At 30.9% G+C, this 23,731-nt stretch overlaps 1 protein-coding gene across 1 annotated transcript; it reads right to left on the reverse strand.

Moving 5' to 3' along the window:
• Window positions 1-398: 398 nt before the first annotated feature.
• Window positions 399-22,556, reverse strand: LOC134704806 (calcitonin gene-related peptide type 1 receptor-like). The gene is made up of 11 exons (XM_063563588.1): window positions 22,124-22,556; window positions 16,288-16,385; window positions 14,587-14,678; window positions 13,714-13,864; window positions 13,052-13,202; window positions 9,321-9,381; window positions 8,106-8,172; window positions 7,297-7,379; window positions 6,098-6,233; window positions 4,048-4,089; window positions 399-608 (listed from the first exon to the last, which is right to left on the reverse strand). The coding sequence occupies exons 1-11, from the start codon at window positions 22,554-22,556 to the stop codon at window positions 399-401; spliced, it is 1,524 nt and encodes a 507-aa protein (XP_063419658.1).
• Window positions 22,557-23,731: the final 1,175 nt, after the last annotated feature.

Consider the following 23,731-nt stretch of genomic DNA (forward strand, 5'->3'; position numbering starts at 1 on the left):
GATCAAATATGAATTTCAATGTTTCATAAGGGAAGTGAGCATCGGTGTTCAATAGGTATACTATTAACCGGTTTGTTATTATATACTACATATATAATTCCTATAATTTTTTCACTAGTTTAGTTAAGTAGTGTTAACCCTGGTCTAATTGATGGTATTTTTTTATTCATTCTACTGTTATACGTTGTCTCTGAATTGTTTTACGTCTTCTCATTATCTTATCTCTTCGTTTCTACATAGTCTTAAAAATCTTCGTTGCTAAATAAATTTTGGTTTATATTTCATCAAAAGTGACAATTTCTAGAATAAATCAAAAAGAATGATTAACAAAACGTGTTTATAGGCACATAGAACAAAATGAGAATGACAATTGACAATGCCTGAAAACAATGGTTGTTTTACGCAAATACGTATTCGTGTGTTTTGTCATCTATTTTGATAGCTTTCTTGGGTTTGAAAGCTTTGTTATATCCATTCATTTGAATAGGTGAACGAATGTTTGTGAGTGATATGTGACTAGCAGAAAAATTGTGCACAAAGTCTCTTTGGTTTCCTCGGGTACAGGGTAATTCAGTGCCATGCCAACAATATTTCAATGATGAATGTACCTAAAGTATAATAAAAAAGTAACATATATTAAATAGTACGATAAAGAAGTTAGTCAGTCTCGTGGTTAAGCATGTTTGCACCAAACGTCATTAAAACTTGTCTATTATTTTCATGTCCCTTATCTTATTAAGGTAAAGTAAGAAAGTTTCACATGAAGATTAATCTGAAGATCTTTCATGGAAACCTTCTGTACAATTAATGCTTAATATCGATTATTAATGTTCATTCCTGTTTATTTATATTTTCATATCTGTCTTGCAATAAACATTATTGCAAAAAGTGTTTTCCTTGGTTTATTATTGTTCATAATGTATATATATTTTGTCTGATAATCAGTTGGGGCAATAATGTGTATTTTATTCCTCCTTTCAGCACTACGCTTTGATTTTTTACAAAAAGTTACAAATAACACAAAAAATAGTTTGATACTGTTTGTAGAATATTTGGGGCATTAGTACATTTATCACAAATATTACAATAATTGTGTATTTTTCGGTTGACAATGTTTATTAAGTTACAGTTTATTTTGTTTAATTTTTTATCGAATGATTTGTCTTTCTCTCAGGACATGTATTCATAACTTATTAACAAAAAATTCGTTCATAAATCTATATTAATTACAGTAGTTATTTTGTTTCTAATATAATCTGACATAAATATTTCATCAAAAGAGATTTAGTTCATTCGATTATTCTCTTCTATACCTAAAAAATATATATATATGCTATGATTGCGAATGAGACAAGTCTCAACAAGAGACCAAATGACACAGAATGTTACAGCTATAGGTCATCGTATGGCCTTCAATGAACACACCCCATACCGTATAGTCAGCTATAAAAGGCCCCGAAATCACAAATGGTAAACAATTCAAACAAAAAAAATAACGACCAAATCAATGCACAAACAAAAGGAAAGAAAATGAAATATGTAACACAGCAATAAACGCCAACCTCTGAATTACAGACTCCAGACTGGGGACAGGCACATACATATAGATGTGGCAATTTTTTACATGTAAGCGGGATCCTAACCATCTCCTTAACCTAGGACAGTGGTGCACCTGTACCACACGAGAACTAGCTGAAAAAGGCTTTACTCATCAGATGGATACCGGTTGAAGTACATAAGACAAAAACACGTGGACTTAACTGGGTACTTGTACGTCCCAATAACAAAATTACACTTAGTACAGATATGATTGAAATCAATTGAAGTAAAAATACAAAGCCATATTGAACCAGTGCGCAACGTAAAATAAAATTGTATGAAGAGTTTATATGGGCTTACCAAGAAAATCATATGCAGATGATACAGAGTGCCTTGTGATTAAAAATAATCCATGTTTCGTCACATGAGGACAATATCCTAGCGAGACAAAACCAGAACAACAAAACAGGAGAATAGACTGACAACCTAGATGCACTATAGAGCACGTGTGTCTCACATAGTTATATGCACATTTCATACCTTGTGAACTAGTACAGGATTTATGACAAATATTTCATAACTTTTTCAGTTGACATCCTCTGTCTAAATCAAGCTCAAAACACAAAAAAAAAAATACAAAATAAGCCAACTTTTTTTTCAATCTTCAAGATTAAATGCCCCCCCCCCCCCCTCCAAAAATATATGTCAATGTGTCACATAAGTATAAAAACTCATAATAATGAGTCGACGTCCTATTTTGGCAATTTTTATTTATTTGTAGATCGTGTCTTGTTGATCATTTGTGTAAATTAAAGTATCATTCTAGACATTTATAATTTATTGGATTTTCTCACTGTTGAAGTCCATTCGGTGACCTATGCTTACCCTTAATTAACTTATTTAAACTCTGGTGGATATATGTCTTCTTGTATTAATATCTATAAATATTTCAATCCACCATTTTCTACATTTGAAAATGCCTGTACCTAGTCAGGAATATGACAGTTCTTGTCCATTCGTTTTTGATGCGTTTAATATTTTAATTTTGCCATGTCATTATCAAGGGGTACAATCAAAATCACGTGATGGATATACACACACCGGAAGTTACAGTTGAACTCGCCGCTTGAAAGGTTATTAGTTGCATTTTCTTGTTTATATCAATTAAATTTTTATTAATAAGTTGGCACACCGAATGTCGGATAGTATGTAGTTTTAAAACACACAATTGTTTTTGCTAGAAAGCGTGCAGTTATTGCAAACACTTCGACACAGTTATCTGGTGAGATTTTGGAACTGTGTCGAAGTGTTAGCATTAACTGCACGCTTTCCAGCAAGAATAATTGTGTATTTCAAAACTAGATAGTATCCGACATTCGGTGCACTACCTTATTTATTTAATTTTATTGATATAAATAAGTAAATACGACTACTTACCTTTCAAGCGGTCTGCTCGACTGTTACTTCCGGTGTGTGTATATCCATCACGTGATTTTGATTGTACCCCTTGATTATGGACTTTCCGAATTGGTTTTCCTCAAAGTTCAGTATTTTTGTGATTTCACTTTTTAAAAGCATTGCATGTTTAATAATTATATCTCCCTCTCTGTACCTTTGTCAGTTGCTGTTAGAAAATGAAGTATCTGACATCATGGGGTTTTATTTTCGCCATGCGAGTCTGAATGGGAAATATATCTTTTTCAATAACAAAATGGGAGATAAGAATTATTTTTGAATCAGTAAGTGGAAAAAAAAAGATAGGTTATATGAGAAAGGTTATACAGCAATTTATAAGGCTTTTCCTATTTTTAATTCTCTGAGTGTACCAGATGGTGGCTATCAGATGGATTATTGTGCACAATGTTAACAACCCATATCTTTTGAAAATAATATGTTAGTGGATTTTTATCATTATAAAAGTATAGTTTTACACAGAGGTGTTTCATTGTGAGTAGAAAATAGTAACTTCATCTCAAATACCAAGGTAATCAATATATACGTTTAGTCTGAACATTTCCAGCTCTGTCCAAGAGTAGCCAGTTTTACCGCCTCGTTTAGATCGTTTTGGGCAAAGTGAAGATGGTCTAGTTCTCCACGTATGTCAGATTTGCAACTGTATACATTTTAGATTATTTTGCCTTTTCGTAAAGATTGATATGGCTTTTATTTAGATATTTTAGAAAATGTTCTTCGCGTTAGCATATAATGATTTGGAAGTTTCATTGTTATCATTGATGGGTATCAATCTATTGTTCTTTATTGTTATCATTGATGGGTACTCCCAATATGTGGTTGCATACATTCTAAACTCAACATAGGAGACGTTTTGCAGTTTGTATGCTAGTGATTATTAATATTTCCCTGTTGTATATTTCAAAATGATTTAGGTGAATTTTATTTTGCATCGATTATTACTATTGCTTTGATTAAACATAACAAGACCACATCATAGTTCTACCTTTTCTATGACTTACTACAAATTTTGGCAATTAAAAAATAAATTGTTACCTCTGAATTCATATAACAAAAGACCAGCGATACTATTGTTCCCTGAAACAAAGATAATTTTATAAGAATGGATTTTTTCTATACATTGGGAAACTTAATAAAATAAAATTTACTGTTTTCTAACCAGTTCTTCGTTATGAAGATCATTTAATAAAGAGTTGAAGTTGCAGTACTTTCAGTGACGAATAGGTTACCACTATTTTTACATATTGAGTTAATGTAATAGAAAACATAGATGAGATTACGCCTTTCAATTATTTACATCTTTTTCAAAGCATTTGTTCTTCAATTTCCCTGTTCCAAGTATTAAGACTATAATAATCTACCATTTAAAAGGACACAAATGAATTATTTTCTGTCATTTTACTGTCAACACGTTCTTAAGGGAAATTAAGTATACTGTATAGTCTCATTTAAAATTAAACTCCTCAAAATTTATCTAATTTATATTTCTATTTAAGTATGTAAGGTAATGCTGTCAAATTAATAGTCTTTCGTTATTTTTAATTGTAAACAACCTTTCTCCAAAAACACCAGTGAAAATTTGAAAAAGAGTCCCCATAAAATTTAATTTTTTTTCAACAAAAAACTTTAAACGAAATTGAAAAACTTAATTCACAGATGTTCAGATATTATCAATAAATATTTATACATAAACAAAGTGTTAGGTTAATGATTTGTCTTTAATTTTTAGATCTTTGCTTTTTTTGGGTTCAAGTAATAGCAGTTCATTAGTGTAACATGGGTAACTAATCGATATAAGCCGCTCAAAGAAAATTATGATTACGAAAAAATGCTATTTAGTACATTGATGACGCCTAGAAAATGAAGGTCTTCTGTCTTTTCAAGCAGTCGTATGTCGAGTTATCCTTTAAAATTATATAAAAACAAATACGAAATAACAAAAATGATGTCCTTTTTATGGTATGTAAAGTTATATCAAATGACCATAATTTTGCATGTAAATGAGATATATGATAAACTAAAACATTCGCCTGTTCATCAGTAGGAGTAGGAGTGTAGTATCTTTTTAAACAAAAGTCGGTACAAAATAAAATTTATCTAGAAGCCATTTTTCATTTAAAAAAAACTTTATTTTGTTTACAATGAAATAAAGTTCTACAAATTGATATTTTTCAAGCGATTTCATACGTAATAGAGTCAAAAATTCTACAAATTTCGCCCGATCGTCAAGAAAAAAGGACTTTAATACACAATAAACTCATCAAAGATACCAGGATTAAAATTTCATATGTACGCCAGGTTCGCGTTTCGTCTACAAAAGACTCATCAGAGACACTCGAATCAAATAAAGTACGAAGTTGAACATGTTGAAGAGCATTGAGGACCAAAAATTTATAAAAGTAGTGCCAAATACAGCTAAGGTAATCTATTCCTGAGGTAGAAATGCCTAAGTTTTTTTTTCAAAAATTCTATTATTTTTTTTTTACAGGTAATCTATAATTATGAACATATCAATGATAACTCAAGTCAACACAGAAGTGCTGAATAAAGGGCTGCTGACACCCTTGTGGAAATAAATCGCCACCAGCAGTAGCATCGACCCAGTGGTTGCAAATACACTCATCAAAGATACCAGGATTAAAATTTTATATTTACGCCATACGCGCGTTTCGTCTACAAAAGACTCATCAGTGACACTCGAATCAAAAGATGTTAAAAGGCCACATAAAGCACAAAGTTGAACATGTTGAAGACCATTGAGAACCAAAAATTCCTAAAGGTAGTGCCAAATACAGCTAAGGTAATCAATTCCTGAGGTAGAAATGCCTTGGTTTTTTCAGATATTCAAACAATTTTAACAGGTATCAATAATTATGAACATATCAATGATAACTTAAGTCAACACAGAAATGCTGACTACTGGGCTGGTGATACCCTCGGGGAAATAGATCTCCACCAGCATTGGCTGCAAATAAACTCATCATAGATACCAGGATTAAAATTTTATATTTACGCCAAACGTGCGTGAGATATCCTAGTTAAGAAATATTACATACATCGTTAGTCTAGTTTAAATTTAATTTACCTGAGAATCAATAATCAATTTTGAAATAACTTCGTATGGAAATCTGTATGCTGTTTCCTCTGGTGGTCGGTAGATGATAAAGAATAGCTGAATACCAAATAATGGTACCAGTAAGAATGTTGCTTTGATGCCACGTCTGAAATGAATTTTTAATGATTAAATCAATCACGCATCAAAAAAAAATCCAAATAGCAAATATTACCGATTAAATACAGAACGTTCTGTATCAAATGGCAAAATCAGAAGCGCAAATACACCAAACGAAGGATACTCGTATATTAAGTTATCTAAAAAAAAAAATCGAATAAGAACAGCTTCTATCAATAAGCTATGAATATAATAAGTATTTTTAATATCTTTATTTCAACTAAAGAAATAAAGTTCTAGTTCCACTATCGGTCGATTTGAGAAATTTTAGAAAATTGATATGACCGACGGCTAACGAACCAACGATTAAATTCACAATCAGCTATTATCAAATATCTTATCACCGGATATTTTTAAACAGAATATTTTATAAGAGTTAAAAAAAAAATGGTGTTTTATGTGGAGTAGGATCTGATACCATTATCGATATCGCCCCCGTTTTAAGTGGGTTTTGTGTTGATAAGATTTTTTCGATTTTTTCCAGTTTGGTATTTTGTGGTTGGTAGCCTGTTATAAGTATTTTGGTTAATTTTTTGTCATGGCATTGTCATTTTGTTTTTCATTTCGAGTTTAAATATTCCTTTGTTTCTTCTGCCTTTCATTTAGATGACTTCGACTGATTTACGACGCAACATTAGGTGATTATTTCAGTTGTAATATTTTTAACAAACATAACAAAATAACAATTCGAAAAAAATATTTGTCAGACAGAAGATATAAATTCATGTCGTTTATTAAACGTGTTGATTTCCATTTTTTTTTTATGATTATATGAAATTAAGAATAAAATTGATCTAGCGCATTATGAATCAATTATTCATTCTTGGTATTCTATTAAAATAGGAGGCAATTGGGAATCTGTCATTATCTATAATTTATAGCTTTAAGTTTATAATATATTTATATTATTTGCCATCTAGATGTCTATTAGGTAATCCAGTCATTGGCGTTGCTGTCTCATTAAATTTATAGTCAACTCCATTGAATACTATAACTCAAATCGGGAAAGGGGTCATTGGTAGTTTATATTATGATGTGCTCTAAACATATACCTAAAATTGCTTGGTTCATTTGGATGATTTTGTAACCCCGTCAAGAGAATCTTGAGTATACTACATAGAAATACCATGTTCATCTGAAAAATAATTTCAGTAGAAAATAAAATAACAGAATAATTCAGGTACATGACATCAACAATTTACTAAAACTATAGTGCTGAATACGAAAGAAATATCGTCATCTTTTAATAATGTTAAATTCTCGATGCAGCTCACCCTAGGGAGATTGTTATTGTTTTTATTGTTTGGTAGTATTAAATGGTTTTATTGTTTATGAATAATACTAGTTAATGTGTCAAAAATGGACTTTTATTTCTTTTTTATGGATTCTCCTTATTAATTTTTTCACGTTTTCCCCCAGCATACTTATTCCAAGAGTATAGCAATTAAGTATCCATAACACTACTGTGAGATTATATCATAAAACACTTGTAATGTCTGGTACAATTTCAAATACTTGTCAATAAGAAGTAAGCAAATATTATGCTGCCTCTTTTCCAGTATTTGTCACTTTTTTTCTTTCAAAGATAACAAAGTTGAATCACAAAAATCAAAAATACTGAACTCCTAGAAAGAAACAAAATCCGGAAAGTCTTTTATCAAATAGCAAAATCAAAAGCTAAAACACAGCAAACGAAGAAATAACAACTGTCATATTCCTGAATTGGTGCAGGTTTTTTTTTTAAATTACTTATTAACATATTTATAATATCAACAAAATGATGTTAAAAGTTCAAATAATCGGGACACATATGCATTTTAATTGTTGTTGATTATCAAAGACATCATTTGAATATGCTTACCAATATGCAAAGTAGGTTTGGGATGTAAATAATCCACTCATAAATCCCAATATTTTTTACCCAACATCTAAAACATATGAAAGCGAAACATTAGTAAATATATTTTTATTGGGTGTTCTGTATGATCAACTAAGTTGGTTTTTAGATTGTTATTGTTGCAAAGTCGATGAAGTATACCCTAAATTTATTGGGTTTTTTTTGCAAAATGAAAACAACAACAAAAAAATAATTAAAGCAACAAAAAATAAATAAAACAAAAAAACATTTGATATCATTCCAGTGTATGCACATTACATGGTTCTGGAATTATCTTGTTGTAATGATTAACAAGGGTGACATTGTATAATGTATGCTCCTTTCACGAAAATTGCTCCAACTGAGTTATGATGAACAGCGACTACAATTGACACTTCATCAGTTTCAACGCAGTAACCTTACTATTCGCTGTCTAAGATCTTTTAATGTCATACAAATCTGTTATTTACTCATTAATCCATTTACCCTACTTAGTTTTCTGACGTTTTAAATGAGTGTGAATTCGTATGACATGTGATGAATGCGTAAAAGGAGACACATACCATATCACCGTCCATTGTCCTTCTCCTTTTAAGTCGGCGATTTCCTCGGTTTTGTTTTGTTATCTTTATTTATCTTCTTGATCAATTAATGAGATTTAAACCTCAATAAACTACTGTTGCTTATATCCCGATCCTCTTCACTTGGTTTTTGTGGATAGCTGTCTCAATACTACCACATATACTAATTTTACATATGAACTTGGTACGCTTGTAGTCCAAAGTTTCGAAAGCCAAAATGCTTAGCTAAACAACTAAAACTTTCAATGGTTGACTTTACCTGAAGAGGTTTCAATCTGTTCTTGGTACAATGATAATTAACTTATGATCTAGAAACTCACAGACAAAATATATAACTTGAACTATGCCAATACCAAAACGCTGGATAAGAAACTGATCGTCAGCCATCAGAATCATTGCCCTTGAAAATTAAGGACAAATAAGAATGTCTCACCGAAGTGCTACGGATTTTCAGTTCTTAGTTAAATAACATTAGGGTTCAAAGAAATACCACTCCTTTCCGCTAAAATGGACTATGGGCGATTAATAGCATATACTTCTGATTGATTTAATCTCCTTACACAAAAATTGACCAGATTATAAATAACGTCAAAACGATATAAACATTGTATGTACATACTCGTTATCTGCTGTTTGTAATCTTATGATCAGGTAAGCTATAACAGGTGTCAATGCCCCGCCTGAAATTATGAATTATGAATAACATTGAATATAAATCATATTGTAACAAATCGGAATTATGACTATAATTTTTTCTGCAATAAATATTCGTGAACATTTCGTTTTCTTACGTTAGGTTCTGTAAGAATAATTGTGCAATATATTAACATTACAATTTATATTATTTGCCTCATGGTTTTATTGAGATAAGATAAGTTCCACTGGGATAGACAACACTGCATTATGGTTTTATTTGCTTTCCCTTTTAGTATATGATCTTTAGTTATAAATAGTCAATAGTTTTGGCATTTGAAGAATTGTGTGGTTCTCTTCTATTTTAAATTGACGTTTTCCATCATTTTTGTTTGTTAATGCTTTAATATCAATTTTGATATAACATACCAATTTAAGGATTATGTATTTTTGTGTTGATTCAAAGCTAAACATAAAGCACAGTCTTTCCCTTGTAATCACATTTTGGCAATTTGGTCCTTGATAAATTGAAAACTATTGCATGCAGGGCTAGCAATGATTTTCTTAAAACAAATATAAATATGGACCAATTCACGAACACATTTTAGTGCTCAACTTCAGTAACTCAGATTTAAAGGTTGTTTATGACTTTATTGCACGTCAAAGAAAAACAAGTGAGTAATCTATGTTCAAAATTCAAAACAAAAATCTCTGTATAAAATTCAGTGGATGTTTACAAAAATGTTGGTTTTATTTGCCACAAAATCCTCTTTTTCTTCTAAATGCAATGAAATGTTAAATAATAGTGCTTTACACGGAGCTTCAACATAGGATATGTACAGAATGGCCCATCTCTATTATTTATCATCTTTGTTGTTTGATGTTATAGTTGTTTAAAACTTTTCGTATTTCACATGGCTACAGAATGGGTCAGAAACCTTAATAATAGAACAGAGCCGATATTAAAAATATTTTATTAGATCATGATTCCAGAAAAAATAAATAATTGCACGTCATTCTAAAGTGTTATAAAAGAGGGACGAAAGATACCAAAGGGACAGTCAAACTCGTAGATCTAAAACAAACTGACAACGCCATGGCTTAAAATGAAAAAGACAAACAGAAAAACAATAGTACACATGACACAACATAGAAAACTAAAGAATAAACCACACGAACCCCACCAAAAAGCAGAGGTGATCTCAGGTGCTCCGGAAGGGTAAGCAGATCCTGCTCCACATGCTGCACCCGTCGTGTTGCTTATGTGATTACAAATCCGGTAAATAGTCTAATTCGGTAGGTCAAATTCATGAAAGGGAAGGGGATTGTAGTTACGACGTAAGGAACATATCCGATATCATTTGTGAAACGGTTATTCCATAATGGTCAACCAAGTCGTGATGGCGTCCGTAAAATTTACGAAGGGATGATTTCAACTTCACCATTTTGAACTCTTGGTTTAATAGCTTCTTTGTGAGCAGTAACCCTCTATCAAGAAAATCATGATAGGAAATGCAAGCACGGGAATATCGTATCAATTTGGAGATATATACCCCGTATGCAGGTGCTGCTGGAATGTTGCTACTTAGAAATGGAAAGTTAACAATTGGAAAGCTGAAATCCTCTTTTTTCGTAAAGTTTTGTCTTCAACCGACCCTCGTTGTCAATTTCTAGATGTAAGTCAAGATATGAAGCCGACTTAACTGCATCTGTAGTATCCTTTATCTCCAATTCGATAGGATAGATGCGTTCCACATAGTCACCACATTTTGAATTGTTTAGTGAAAGAACGTCATCTATATAGCGGAAAGTAGAGTTAAAGGATATTGCTAACTTCTTATCTTTCTTCCTAAGAAGTTCCTGCATGAAGTCAGCCTCATAATAATAAAGAAACAAGTCAGCAAGTAGAGGGGCACAGTTTGTTCCCATTGGGATGCCGACAGTCTGTTGAAAAACACGCCCTCCGAACGTAACAAATATGTTGTCAATCAAGAAATCAAGCATCTTGATAATATCGGTTTCAGATAATTTTTTGTTTGAATCAGAATGATTCTTTACAAAGTATGATCCCTCCCTAAGACAAGATACTTGTATCTACGTTGGCAATTCTTTTTTATGAAGCAAAGTAATACCAACTCTTTTAATTTGTCTTTTAGTTTGGAATGTGGAATACTTGTGTAAAGAGTAGAAAAGTCAAATGTTTTAATACTGTTACAAGATGAAAGAGATTTAAATTGTATGTACTCTAAAAGATCTTTGGAATTTTTAAGTATCCACATCTGATTCATGCAACCTCTAGAACAGGCAGTTTCACAATAACTTTGAAGCCCGTATTTGATTGCTGATAAAATTGATGTTAATAATTTAGAAAGGGGTTTCGTGGAGCACTTGGAAGACCCAGCAATATGCCGTTGTTTGTAAGGACACTTATGTAGTTTAGGTATCCAATACAGTGATGGATGATCCAGTTCTTCATCTTTGGTTGAAATACCAAAGGAACAAAGAACAACTTCACCATTTCTGTAATAATTTCTGTTAGAATATTGAATGCAGACATTTTATTAAACCTATAAATATCGATTGTTCTGTTGGCATATACTAATAATTGGAATATGAATAAAAACTGATAATGTCTCTTCATTAATAACAATTTGACTACTTTTTGTACTGTTTATTATTCAAACGTTTTGTTTTATTTAAAGAAATGAATTTATTTGCTGTATGCGGAATTAATTTGAAAGTAATTATAAAAATGGAAAATCAATCACACGCAATAAATCTAGGTAGAAGTTAATTTTGTTCTTCCAAAAATATTTGTATTCGAGTTTTTACATATGTAGTTAAATGTGTTGTAACTTTTTTAAATGTTTTGTTACAAAACGTGACATTGTTCAAGATTCTGTCAGGGTGTATCTTGTGTTTTTTTATGGACTTTAATGGGCTTTTAAGACAGATACATATTGTATTAACGAAATACAATTTGAGATGGTCACTGTGCCATTCATTATCCATCCATACTTGTGTTTATTCCATTGTTTTTAGAAAGCAAAGGCTAATGTTGAAGTGTATATAAATGCATGTGCTCAATTATTTACATATATGTTAAAAGCAATTGAGCTTTTTAGTACATAAATACTTTATGTTTCGTTAAACAAAGAGAATTTAAACATCAAACCCAATCTTAACGTTTTTTTGAAAATCATTGTTTAAAAATTTATAGACATTTAAAACATTCGAACGTCAATTTGTCTGGATTTCAAAGGTTCCTTAAATATAGATAGAAAAGAAACTAAAACATAACTCTTTGTAGATGAATATATATATTTGCATTTTTGCTTTCTGGATTACAGCAGCACAATGTTGGTAAACCAGACTATACGGTCTGAATACCAAGGTGGTATAGTTCAAGTTCAAGTGCAAATTTTTATTGTAATCTTTCAGACACATATGGTGTTACAAAAGGAATTCAGTACATATATTCAAATTGCAATGACAGCTACAATATACAAATGCGTATCATTAAAGTAATTATGAGCAATATATAAGATTATACGATCCAGAATACACGTTATGCATTGTTACCACCGTCGTATAGGATATATATCACTTAATAAAAAACGGGTGTATACTTTCAGAAATAAACAGATTACGAAATGGTCATTCAGGTCTTGTAAATAATTCGATAAAACAAAGTATAAGCTAACAGTTATTACTCACCCCAGCCAACAATGTAATACCAAGCGAGATTTGTTGGTACTTTAAAAGCGTGTAACACCAGTTTGTGTAAGTAATACCCTTCACAAAACATCCAGAAATAGTTACTTGAATTAGCATATCTGTTAAATGTGTATAAAACACGACAAATTATCTGTAAAATATGAAGATTTTTTTTCTTAAAATTTAATATGCTACACAACGACAAAACAACGTTTCATGCATAGCAACGTATGGCATCATTGTATTGCGTGCAAAACATGCTTTTGGATTTACCGCCAACAGGTTAACGTTTATGGACTTCCAAAAGGAAAATGACATGGGCGACCGTTTTATTTGAACGTTTTGAGAAAAGGAGGAAATTAGTTATTTATTTTACCAATTGTAATGTAATACTTTAAAATCCAAAACAAATAACTAATTTATTTTACCATGTACATCTATGATACAAATTGTGCCAGTCCTTAAATCGTAGACATTTTCATTTGTGGTTGTCACATAAATTAAACGTATCCATTGATTATTGCGTATATGGTGGGTTTTTTTTTTTAACTTTCGTTGATGTCTTCAAGTATAACAATTAGATAGACATTTGTTGTATTGCAACCTGTATTTTATTGCGAATAAAACCCTAGTTTATCATTAATTAAAAAATAATAAATTACTGTATTCTGCTGCATTCTAGTCTTTGATGCGGGATTGTCCAGACGGTCGTTGTATATAAATATGTCCCACATCAATGTTGTTACACAAGTCAGGATGAAAGATAAAAATAAACAAAGATGAAGACGGATTCTATTCTGAGTTCTCAATTGCCTGTAATATAAACAGAATAATAGTATAGCAGGTGTAAAACTTTTAACCTACAGTCGATACACATGGATTTAACCTGTGTCTGGATATGTTAATCAATGCATAAGTCTCATTATGAGGTGAGCATGTTATTCTTAATAGTTGCCTGCATCTTAAATTAGTACATCTGTACTGACATGGTTTAATGTGAATGACCATTCAATCTGATTTGATCAGCATTAAACTGTAGTTTTCTTTCTCCTGTTATTGTACATTCTACAATCACAGATCATATTCAATCTATTTTGTTAATAAAATAATATAATGATGTTGGAATTACGTCAATTATACAAAAACCTAGCGACATATTTTTTTAAAAGTTATCATTAAAAAAAACAATGTCTCAGATCAAATATCTTGTCACTATAGTAACATTGTAATTTTTTAATACATTGACACTGACGCTAGTTTTCCTTAATGTTTCCTGTACGTAAGAGATACAAACCTTAGACATAAAAATGTAAGACATGCTGATATGAACAGAATTTAAATCACAAAAAAAAAACTGACCTCCGAGGAAAATACAAAACGGAAAGTCCCTTATTAAATGGCAAAATCAAATGCTCAAATTTATAAAAAAAAAAATGGACAACAACTGTCATATTCCTGACATGGTACCGTCATCCTCAAATGTAGAAAATGGTGGATGAAGAGTAGAATGTTTCATGTACGCAAGAGATACAAACCTTAGACATACAAATGTAAGAGAAGCTGGTATGAGTAGAATCAAACTGATGCTACAACAAATAACACCTACATACACCATAGTCTTGTAGATCTAAAAAAAAAACAAAAAGGTTTGAAACGTTTGGTTTTAAATATTCTAGTTTACAAATTCACTTCACTTTGATTTGACCACTAATTTTGACTGGGGAACAGAAATATTATCACTTTAGTTTTTTTCACACCAGCAGTAAAGTGGGCATCCGTTTTGCTTTGGGGTTGTACAGGGTGGGGACGTTACAAATGATGCCTCGTGTAAAGAGTGTGGAAGCTCTTTGCGCGTGTTTTAACCATCGCGCAAATCAGGGCAAAGTTTCTGTTTTCATACAAAATCCCTCATTTTCCAATGTCAGTCCATATTTTCCCAACCTTAACCCCGTACGAAATCTATTTCATGGCCTACTTTTGTATCGATTGCTTCGTTCTAAGCATGCATACAATAACTGCCACTGAACGTTAAGCAACAAACAATCAATCAATCAATATAGTTTTCAAGGGAATGTTTTCACTTTAGCCTTAAGTTACATAATTTCTATTTCTAATGTTGTTTCCTTTCCTTAATTTTGGTGTTTCGTCAAGAACTTTTGTGAATTTATTGTGTGAATCAATAGTTTCAAAAACGTTTTCAAATTCCTTCCTATCGATACAATAAGAGTTTTAGACGGTCCGACCAAAAGAAATTCACATGAGTTTATAAATCAATGATTTTGTTATGCATGTTTTTAATTTGTAAAATAAAAAAAAAACACGCCCATTATTATTACTGGTATAACCTCTTTCTTTGATAGCCTATGATAGTATAACTCTAAAACGCCCTAATTTACGTTCAATTGTTTTATTTTGTTTATATTATAATAAGGAAGAGAAATGAGAAGGACGACCATTCTTTCATAATCTTTACCAAAGAAATGAGGGGTTCAATAATTTAAATTTCCTAAGTCACAATTTCACTCTTTGAAACTCAAAAGAAAAAATATGAAGTAAAATATCTAATGAAAAGCACGGAATAAAAAGATAAATAAATGAAGGCAACAGTAGCATTCCGCTGTTCGAAAGTCATAAATCGATTGAGAGAAAACAAATCAGGGACACAAACTAAAATCAAGGAAAACACATCAGAATATAAAAGGATACGTGCTTTTGTTGCTGTTTTGATCTTTGGTGGTTGTGGTATCAATTAACAAAACACTAGATTGAATTAATCAGACAAATAATTCATGCAAATACATACACCAAGATATTTCTAAATATGCAGTATGTCAAGTATCAAACTCGGAAAAAGCATTGATAATCCAAACAATATGCTATCAATAATCTTTTTTATTTAGAGATAGATATGTAGGATTTAATTTTAAACTTTAATTGTATCTATAGAATAACTATTCGAAGAATTCAATTAGAGAAAAATATTCTACGAGTGACGGAATAACACATTACTTTACGAATGCGCGCAGCTCATGGGTCAATTATCAGTGTTATTCGGTCACGAGTTGAATATTTGTTGATATTTGAATTCTTTGATTAGTTATTCTTTTTATTACATTGGCAATAATAAAAAGAAGGCAAAACAAGAACAAAGTTGAAGAGCATTGAGGACCCAAAATTCCAAAGAAGTTGTGTCAAATACATCTAAGGTATACTCGAATGTTGTCAATATGAAATACCCTAAGATTAAGACATGGTGTATAGTCCGTCCATTCCCTGTTAGAAACTGGATCCCTCCACCATGTGCCATTCTTTGTACATTTCTTCGTACCGTAATCTGAAATTATCAACGTTTTTACTAAATTTCGGTTTTAAATCTGTTATAGAAATATTGTAAAGAATAAGTACGGTGTATACTATGATTAAACAAATTAAAACCCACTTCAGTTATGTTATAATTTTATTTATATACACTTTCCTTGTCGTAATATGTATATATATACAAATGTATATTACATGCTTTATGTTATGAATCACAAAAAAGCTACAGTTAGTTCAATAAAACCCGTAGCAAAATGTATACAATCATAAGCAATGAAGAAAAAAATACTTAAAGATAAATTCATCTTCTTTCTCTACTGTGTAATACATGAGCTTGCTTGGAGATTTGAAATGTCAGTCTTTGATTTTGTTTTTGTTTTATATATCACTGATTTTAATGAAGGAGAGTATACATTTTACAGTTTTATTTTTTATTTTCATGGACAAAGATGACATTTGATTTCGAATTTAAGGTCTATTGAATTATTTGGAAAACTTTCAATGTACCTTTTGGTACTGCACAACAATAGAAACAAAATCATGTTAAGGCTGATTCACAAATGAAATTTTGTCGCCAAAATAACAAAAATAATACAAACTACGGAGCAATAATAATTGAACAAACCCTTTTTATTATTATTTTTCTTTATTTATTTGTTTTGAAAAATCATGATGGTCTGAATGTGCAGTTATGTTCCTTTTGGTGATTAAGATTCAGTGCATATTGTCTTAACTTAGTATACACCGGCCAAGTAAAAGTCTTAAAACAATCTTACACGATTTCACCTTGCATGGGATCGTTCTATTCCAATCTTACACAATTTCACAAATCTTCACCAATTACAACGACTAAGAATCATATCTTTACCAATCATACCAATTATGAATCAAATCTTTACCAATTATACCAAATATGAATCATACTTTACAAATCATACCAATTATGAATCAAATCTTACCAGTCATACCAAATACGAATCATACTTTACCTATCATACCAAATATGAATCAAATCTAACCAGGCATACCAAATATGAATCATACATTACCAATCATAAACAATATGATTCATACTTTACCAACCATACCAAGTTTGAATCAAACTTTCCAAAGCATACTAAATATGAATCATACCTAATCAATCGATGCGCAAATCGAACAAAATTTACCTATCATATCGAGTATAAATCTAAATAAAGGCATCAGTAGTATACCGCTGTTTTCGAAATCCATTAATCAATTGAAAAAAGCAAAAAAATCCGGATTACAAACTGAGGGAAACGCATCTAATAAAAGAGTAAAACTACGACACAACAGAAACACAACATGAAAATGTAACACACAGAAACGAACTATAATGTTCACAATCGTAACAAATCTTTACCTATCATTCCGAGTACAAATCTAATGTTTCCAATTGTACTAAATCTTTACCTATCATACCGAGTGTAAATCTTATGTTCCCAATTGTACTAAATCTTTACCTATCATTCCGAGTATAAATCTAATGTTTCCAATTGTACCAAATCTTTACCTATGATACTAAGTATAAAATCTTATGTTCACAATCGTACCAAATCTTTACCTATGATACAAAGTATGAATCTTATGTTCACAATCATACCAAATCTTTACCTATCATACCGAGTATGAATCTTATGTTCACAATCGTACCAAATCTACAATGTGTGAAACTATTCCACCAATGTATGAAACTATTCTTTCTATCTATGAAACCATTCTTTCATTGTATAAAACTATTTTTCCATTGTATGAAACTATTCTCCCAACGTATGAAACCACTCTTCCAATGTACTTTCAATGTATGAAACTATTCTTCCAATGTATGAAACTTTTCCTTCAATGTTTGAAATTATTCTTCCAATGTATGAAACTATTCTTCCAATGTCTGAAACTATTCTTCCAATCTATGAAACGATTCTTTCTTTGTATGAAACTATTTTTCCATTATATGAAACCATTTTTGTCCATAGTATGAAACTATTCTTTTTAAATGTATGAAAGTATTCTTTTTTTTTTAAATGTATAAAACTATTCATTTTAAATGTATAAAATATTCTTTTCAAAATGTATGCAACTATTCTTCAATTGTATGAAATTATTCTTCAATTGTATAAAACATTTCTTCAATTGTATAAAACTGTTCTTCAATTGTATAAAACTATTCTTCAATTGTATAAAACTTTTCTTCAATTGTATAAAACTGTTCTTCAATTGTATAAAACTATTCTTCAATTGTATAAAACTATTCTTCCAATGTATGAAACTATTCTTCCAATGTATAAAACTATTCTTCCAATGTATAAAACTATTCTTCCAATGTATAAAACTATTCTTCCAATGTATGACACCTATCCTAGCAAGTATGGAATCAATCTAGCCAAATATGGAACCAAAATTTGCATTCTATTCTGTATGAAATCAACTATTTAAACTCTTACCAAGCATGAAACCAACCATCATCAATCTTACCAAGCATGAAACCAACCATTATCAATCAAGTATGAAACCAATATGAACAAGTTTGAAACTAATTATTATCAATCTTACTTAGAACAAAACCAATCAAATGCCGTCTTGCTTTTTACAAAAAAAACATATGAAAACATGTCAAATAACAAAAATTCTGAAATCCGAGTAAAATGCAAAATGGACAGTCCCTGTTCAAATGGCAAAATTAAAAGCTAAAATACATCAAACGAATGGATAACAACTGTCACATTTCTAACAGAAACAGGCATTATCTTATTTAGAAAATGGTGGATTAAACCTGATTTTATAGCTAGCTTAACCTCTCACTTGTATGACAGCCGCATCAAATTCCATTATATTGGCAACGATGTTTGAACAAAATACACGGACATAAAAGTTAAAATGTCAAAAAAGGGGTACATTGTATTTAAAATATAAATATATAACGTTAGATGTGTCTACTTTTGCAACGTATGACTTAAGTAGACAGTTAATCATCTTATATCATCAACCGTCTTCAAAAGTACAGATATATTATTATACCTAAATGACAGTTATTTACTTGCACGATTTTTTCAACAGTGAGTCAATGCGCCGATCTAATCTATCCTTAAGCAGAACTAAATGTTAAAAATCGACTAATTCATAGAAGATAGGTTTTATAATTCAATATATAATAACAGATGATAGGTAATGATTTTCTTGAGGAGTCATAAAGAATAAAGATACAAATAGAAATCAGTTGAAATAACAATCTATGGTACACCGAAAAAAGGTCTCGAAATACACCTCAGAAAAAAACCCAAATCAGCACTTTTAATGAATGCATTATTATAGAAAGAACGGTACATTTACCAAGTATACTTTTATTGTACTACTAAAAAGTAATGAGAAAACAAGAGGATAGATTAGTACACAATAGCATCGTAATATATTGCTTACTCAACTACGTACAAATGGTCTAGATTATATAATTAGTTGTCGTTATTATCTTCTCAGCTGACTTACAAAAAATCAAAAGTACTTAAACATGATTAAGAGATATTCAATTGATACACACGTATTCAGAAAACTTTAATTTAAACTCAATAATCGTTACTGTTCAGACATAGTCGTTTAGACACAGTTCACAGAAATCACCTGCTGTGAAGTTAAAAAATCATATTCTAATATAACCATAGGCAGTTCAAGAATCAACTAGCAGCGGTATCGTTAACGATTATATGTTGAATAGGTTTGCCATCTTTCAAGAAATGTTACGGTCGCCATCATGAGCTGCTTGGCCATTATGACAAAAGTGTGTCAGAAATCATATCTGATATTCTTCCTCAGTCATAATAACCTTCTATCATTACCGAACTGAACAAAGAAATAACACGACGGGTGCCGTATACGGTGCAGGAAATGCTTACCCTTCCGGAGCGCCTGATTTTACTCCCGGTTTTTAGTGGAGTTCGTGTTGTTTCTTAGTTATTATTTATAACTATTGATGTAAATGTCCTTTGGTTTTGTGAGTCTTTGTTTACTCCTTGGTTGTGATTGTTATTGTCTTTATCCCACAATGGAAGTCAATAAAATACTTGTATAATAGTAATCGTCATGAAAAGAATTACCTCTTTTGTCCATCGTCAAAATATTCCCCAACAAGTCGAGATGAAAAACAGCTAAACAGATGCCATTTCTATAATATCTTGATTGTTTCTTTTAAACCTCGTATTCTTTCCCTTAACAACACTTATATGAACAGACCGTTAAAAATGTACCTCTTAAAAAAGATATCGACAAAAACCTAAAACCTTATTAACAACATTTTCGATTAACAATAATCAACAGATTTGCCAGACATAAAGCAATGTAAATGTTAATCTGAAACAATTACGAAACATTCTATCTGGTTATAGTTTCTTCTTTTTTTTATTCAAACGCTAACTTTTAAGCTTTGTCAATAACACGTTAAATATATCAGGAATGCTTCAACTAGGGAGCTTTAATGCTCACAAATAAGTCTCTTACTGTTTTACATGTTCATTGCCTACAATTTTGTACATTTGTACATCAATAGTTTGTAGACTTACCAATATAAGGTGTGTGTTAAAACTGTTTTATGTAAAAAAAAAATCTGAGTCAAATATTCAAATATTGCATATTGGCAAAGTAAAATCTTTACCACCTCAGACATAGATTACCTTAGCTGTATTTTGCAAAACTTTCAGGAATTTTGGTTCTCAATGCTCTTCAACTTCGTACTTTATTTGGCCTTTTCAACTTTTTTGGATTCGAGCGTCACTGGTGTGTCTTTTGTAGACCAAACGCGCGTCTAGCGTATATACCAAATTTAGTCCTGGTATCTATGACGAGTTTATTCCCAACATAAAGGTTCTAATTAAGAGCATCACTGAAGAGACATGTATTGTCGTAATGCGCATCTGGGGCAGGAAAATTGGTACCGTCAATGTTATTACTACCATTGGGTCGGTGCCTCTGATGATGGACTGTAAGTCCCCGAGAGTATCACCAGCCCAGTAGCCAGTTCTTCGGTCCTGGCATGAAAATACGGATTTTTTTTGTGTTACTAAAATTTGCTGTTACAAAATGTAAGAAATTATTATAAATTAAGGAATGTATCTCCTTCATGCAAAGCTCTGATTCCTTTCACGGATTTTGCGTACTTTTTGGACCTTTTGGATTATCGCTCTACATCTTTTTTATATTAAGCTTTGGATTTCAAATATTTTGACCACGAGCATCACTGAAGTGACAGTTATTGTTGAAATGCGCATCTGGTGTAGGAAAATTGGTACCGTCAATGCTATTAGACTCTTGTCTATATAGGATTTTTTTCATACACGATGAAAGCATATGGTATTAATAACTCTGTTATCGCATGTTTCAACCATATCACTCAGAAAGAGTATAAACCATTTTCGAAAGCCATGCATATGTTCTACCATTGTTCAACTTTAACCATCCTTTCACATAATGTTTACAATTATTGCATGTACTGTTTTCCCCATGATTATACACTTGCTTTTGTACTGTTTTCCCAATCATTATACATATATGCAGTAAAATACCGAGTGGTACCTATCGTTAAGCTATTGGGAACCAAACAAAATGCTGTCATAAAAGATAATAACAGGACAATGTAACAAATCTGTCGTAATCTTACCCTATTCTTTATTACTAACAGTTACCTGCAATTTTTAAATTTTAAATTTAATTGAACACTTAACAAAAATTAAACTGTAATTTACAACATACCTGATGAAAATCCGTACTGAACAAAATTAGGACATCTAATATCAGCAATACTTCCAGCATTTGCTTCCGAAACACATCCAAATCCATCCCATGTTTTGGGACATTGCAAGGTGGACAGTGTTTTGTGTTTTAATTCTCTTTCTGATACTTGCGATTTGCAACATTCGACAGCCGACCGACAACAACTTTTCCATCTCTCACAACTTGTTCCATCCAAATATTTACAAACTTCTAACGTAGCACTGGTATTTGAAACATCCGGAATTAATCCTAAGTCATTATATTTGGAAATAAGTAACGGATACGATGTATTCCGGTTTGGACTCAGATGAGCTGAATCTTGGAAGAGGTATGAAAAACAAAGAGAACATGTCCACAATTTAAATATACTTGCATTGAAATATCCAAAAGTGTCACGACAAACACTTTCCATAATCCTTAGGTTTAAGTGTTCTTCCAATTATCTTTAATATTCCGGAATGATTCGTTGAAAAAAATATTCCAATTAAATAATTTAAAATGTACTTCTAGTTGTATTAAACATGAAAACTAAATACCAAAACATTATTATTGGCATTAATGAAGTGATATCGATACAGTCAGCTACATAGTTTCAGTTGTAATGATATCGCTAATATCGTAATAACAATCAGGGAAAAAAGACAATGAAAGATGACATACAGCGATGAAAATCGTATGCAGAATTAACTCACGTTTTGCTTAATAGCTAGTCATTAAAGAAAACACCTTTTACTGTTTCTGAAACAAGTGTTTATGTAAAGTTAACATATAAATATAGTCTATTCACATATAAAAGTATGGATATAAATTTATTAAGCTTAGAATTAACCATAGCAACTAATATAGACAGTATACTTAACTTACTGCTTGTAATTGCTATTTCTAACTCAGATTGAACTGTTATATAGCTATTCATCCAACATGTGACCTTGTATCTGAATAAAACTAATTACTGCATTTAGCCTCGGATGATTATTTTATATTCAATAAGGATTCTTTAGAAATGACAACAAAAATATATAAAAAAAAATAACGAATATGAAACTCATCACCGTTTTGCATTTAGTCTCTTACTGAGATTACTATAACAATATTAATGGTAATTTACAATGTGGAATTCAGTCGAGGTATACCCTTATTCTTGATACACTATATATATTTTATTTGTATAAAGAAGACATTTACAATTTGTGGAATTCAGTCGAGGCATACCCTTATTCTTGATATACTATATATATTTTATTTGTAAAAAGAAGACATTTACAATTTGAAACTATAAATTTTGTATACTAGTATTTGGTTTCTTTTATTTGTATGCAATGTTTTGTTTATGACTGGATGTCGAAAGGTATCATAAGTTCAAAGACTAAGTGGTCAGACACAATCGATGTCAATTTCATCGGTTATTGTATATAGATGTACTGATAGAAATTAAGAATATAATGCAAATGTTAAGCACATGAGTCTAGCGATTATAATATCAAGGACACAAGAACATGCCAATATGACCGATAATGATGAGGTCAACATCCTTGCAACATCAGTAGTCATAAAAGCAAAAGACAAACATCTATTGAGCAACATTAA

The sequence above is a fragment of the Mytilus trossulus genome, chromosome 2 (assembly GCF_036588685.1).
Source record: "Mytilus trossulus isolate FHL-02 chromosome 2, PNRI_Mtr1.1.1.hap1, whole genome shotgun sequence".
Classification (NCBI taxonomy): domain Eukaryota; kingdom Metazoa; phylum Mollusca; class Bivalvia; order Mytilida; family Mytilidae; genus Mytilus; species Mytilus trossulus.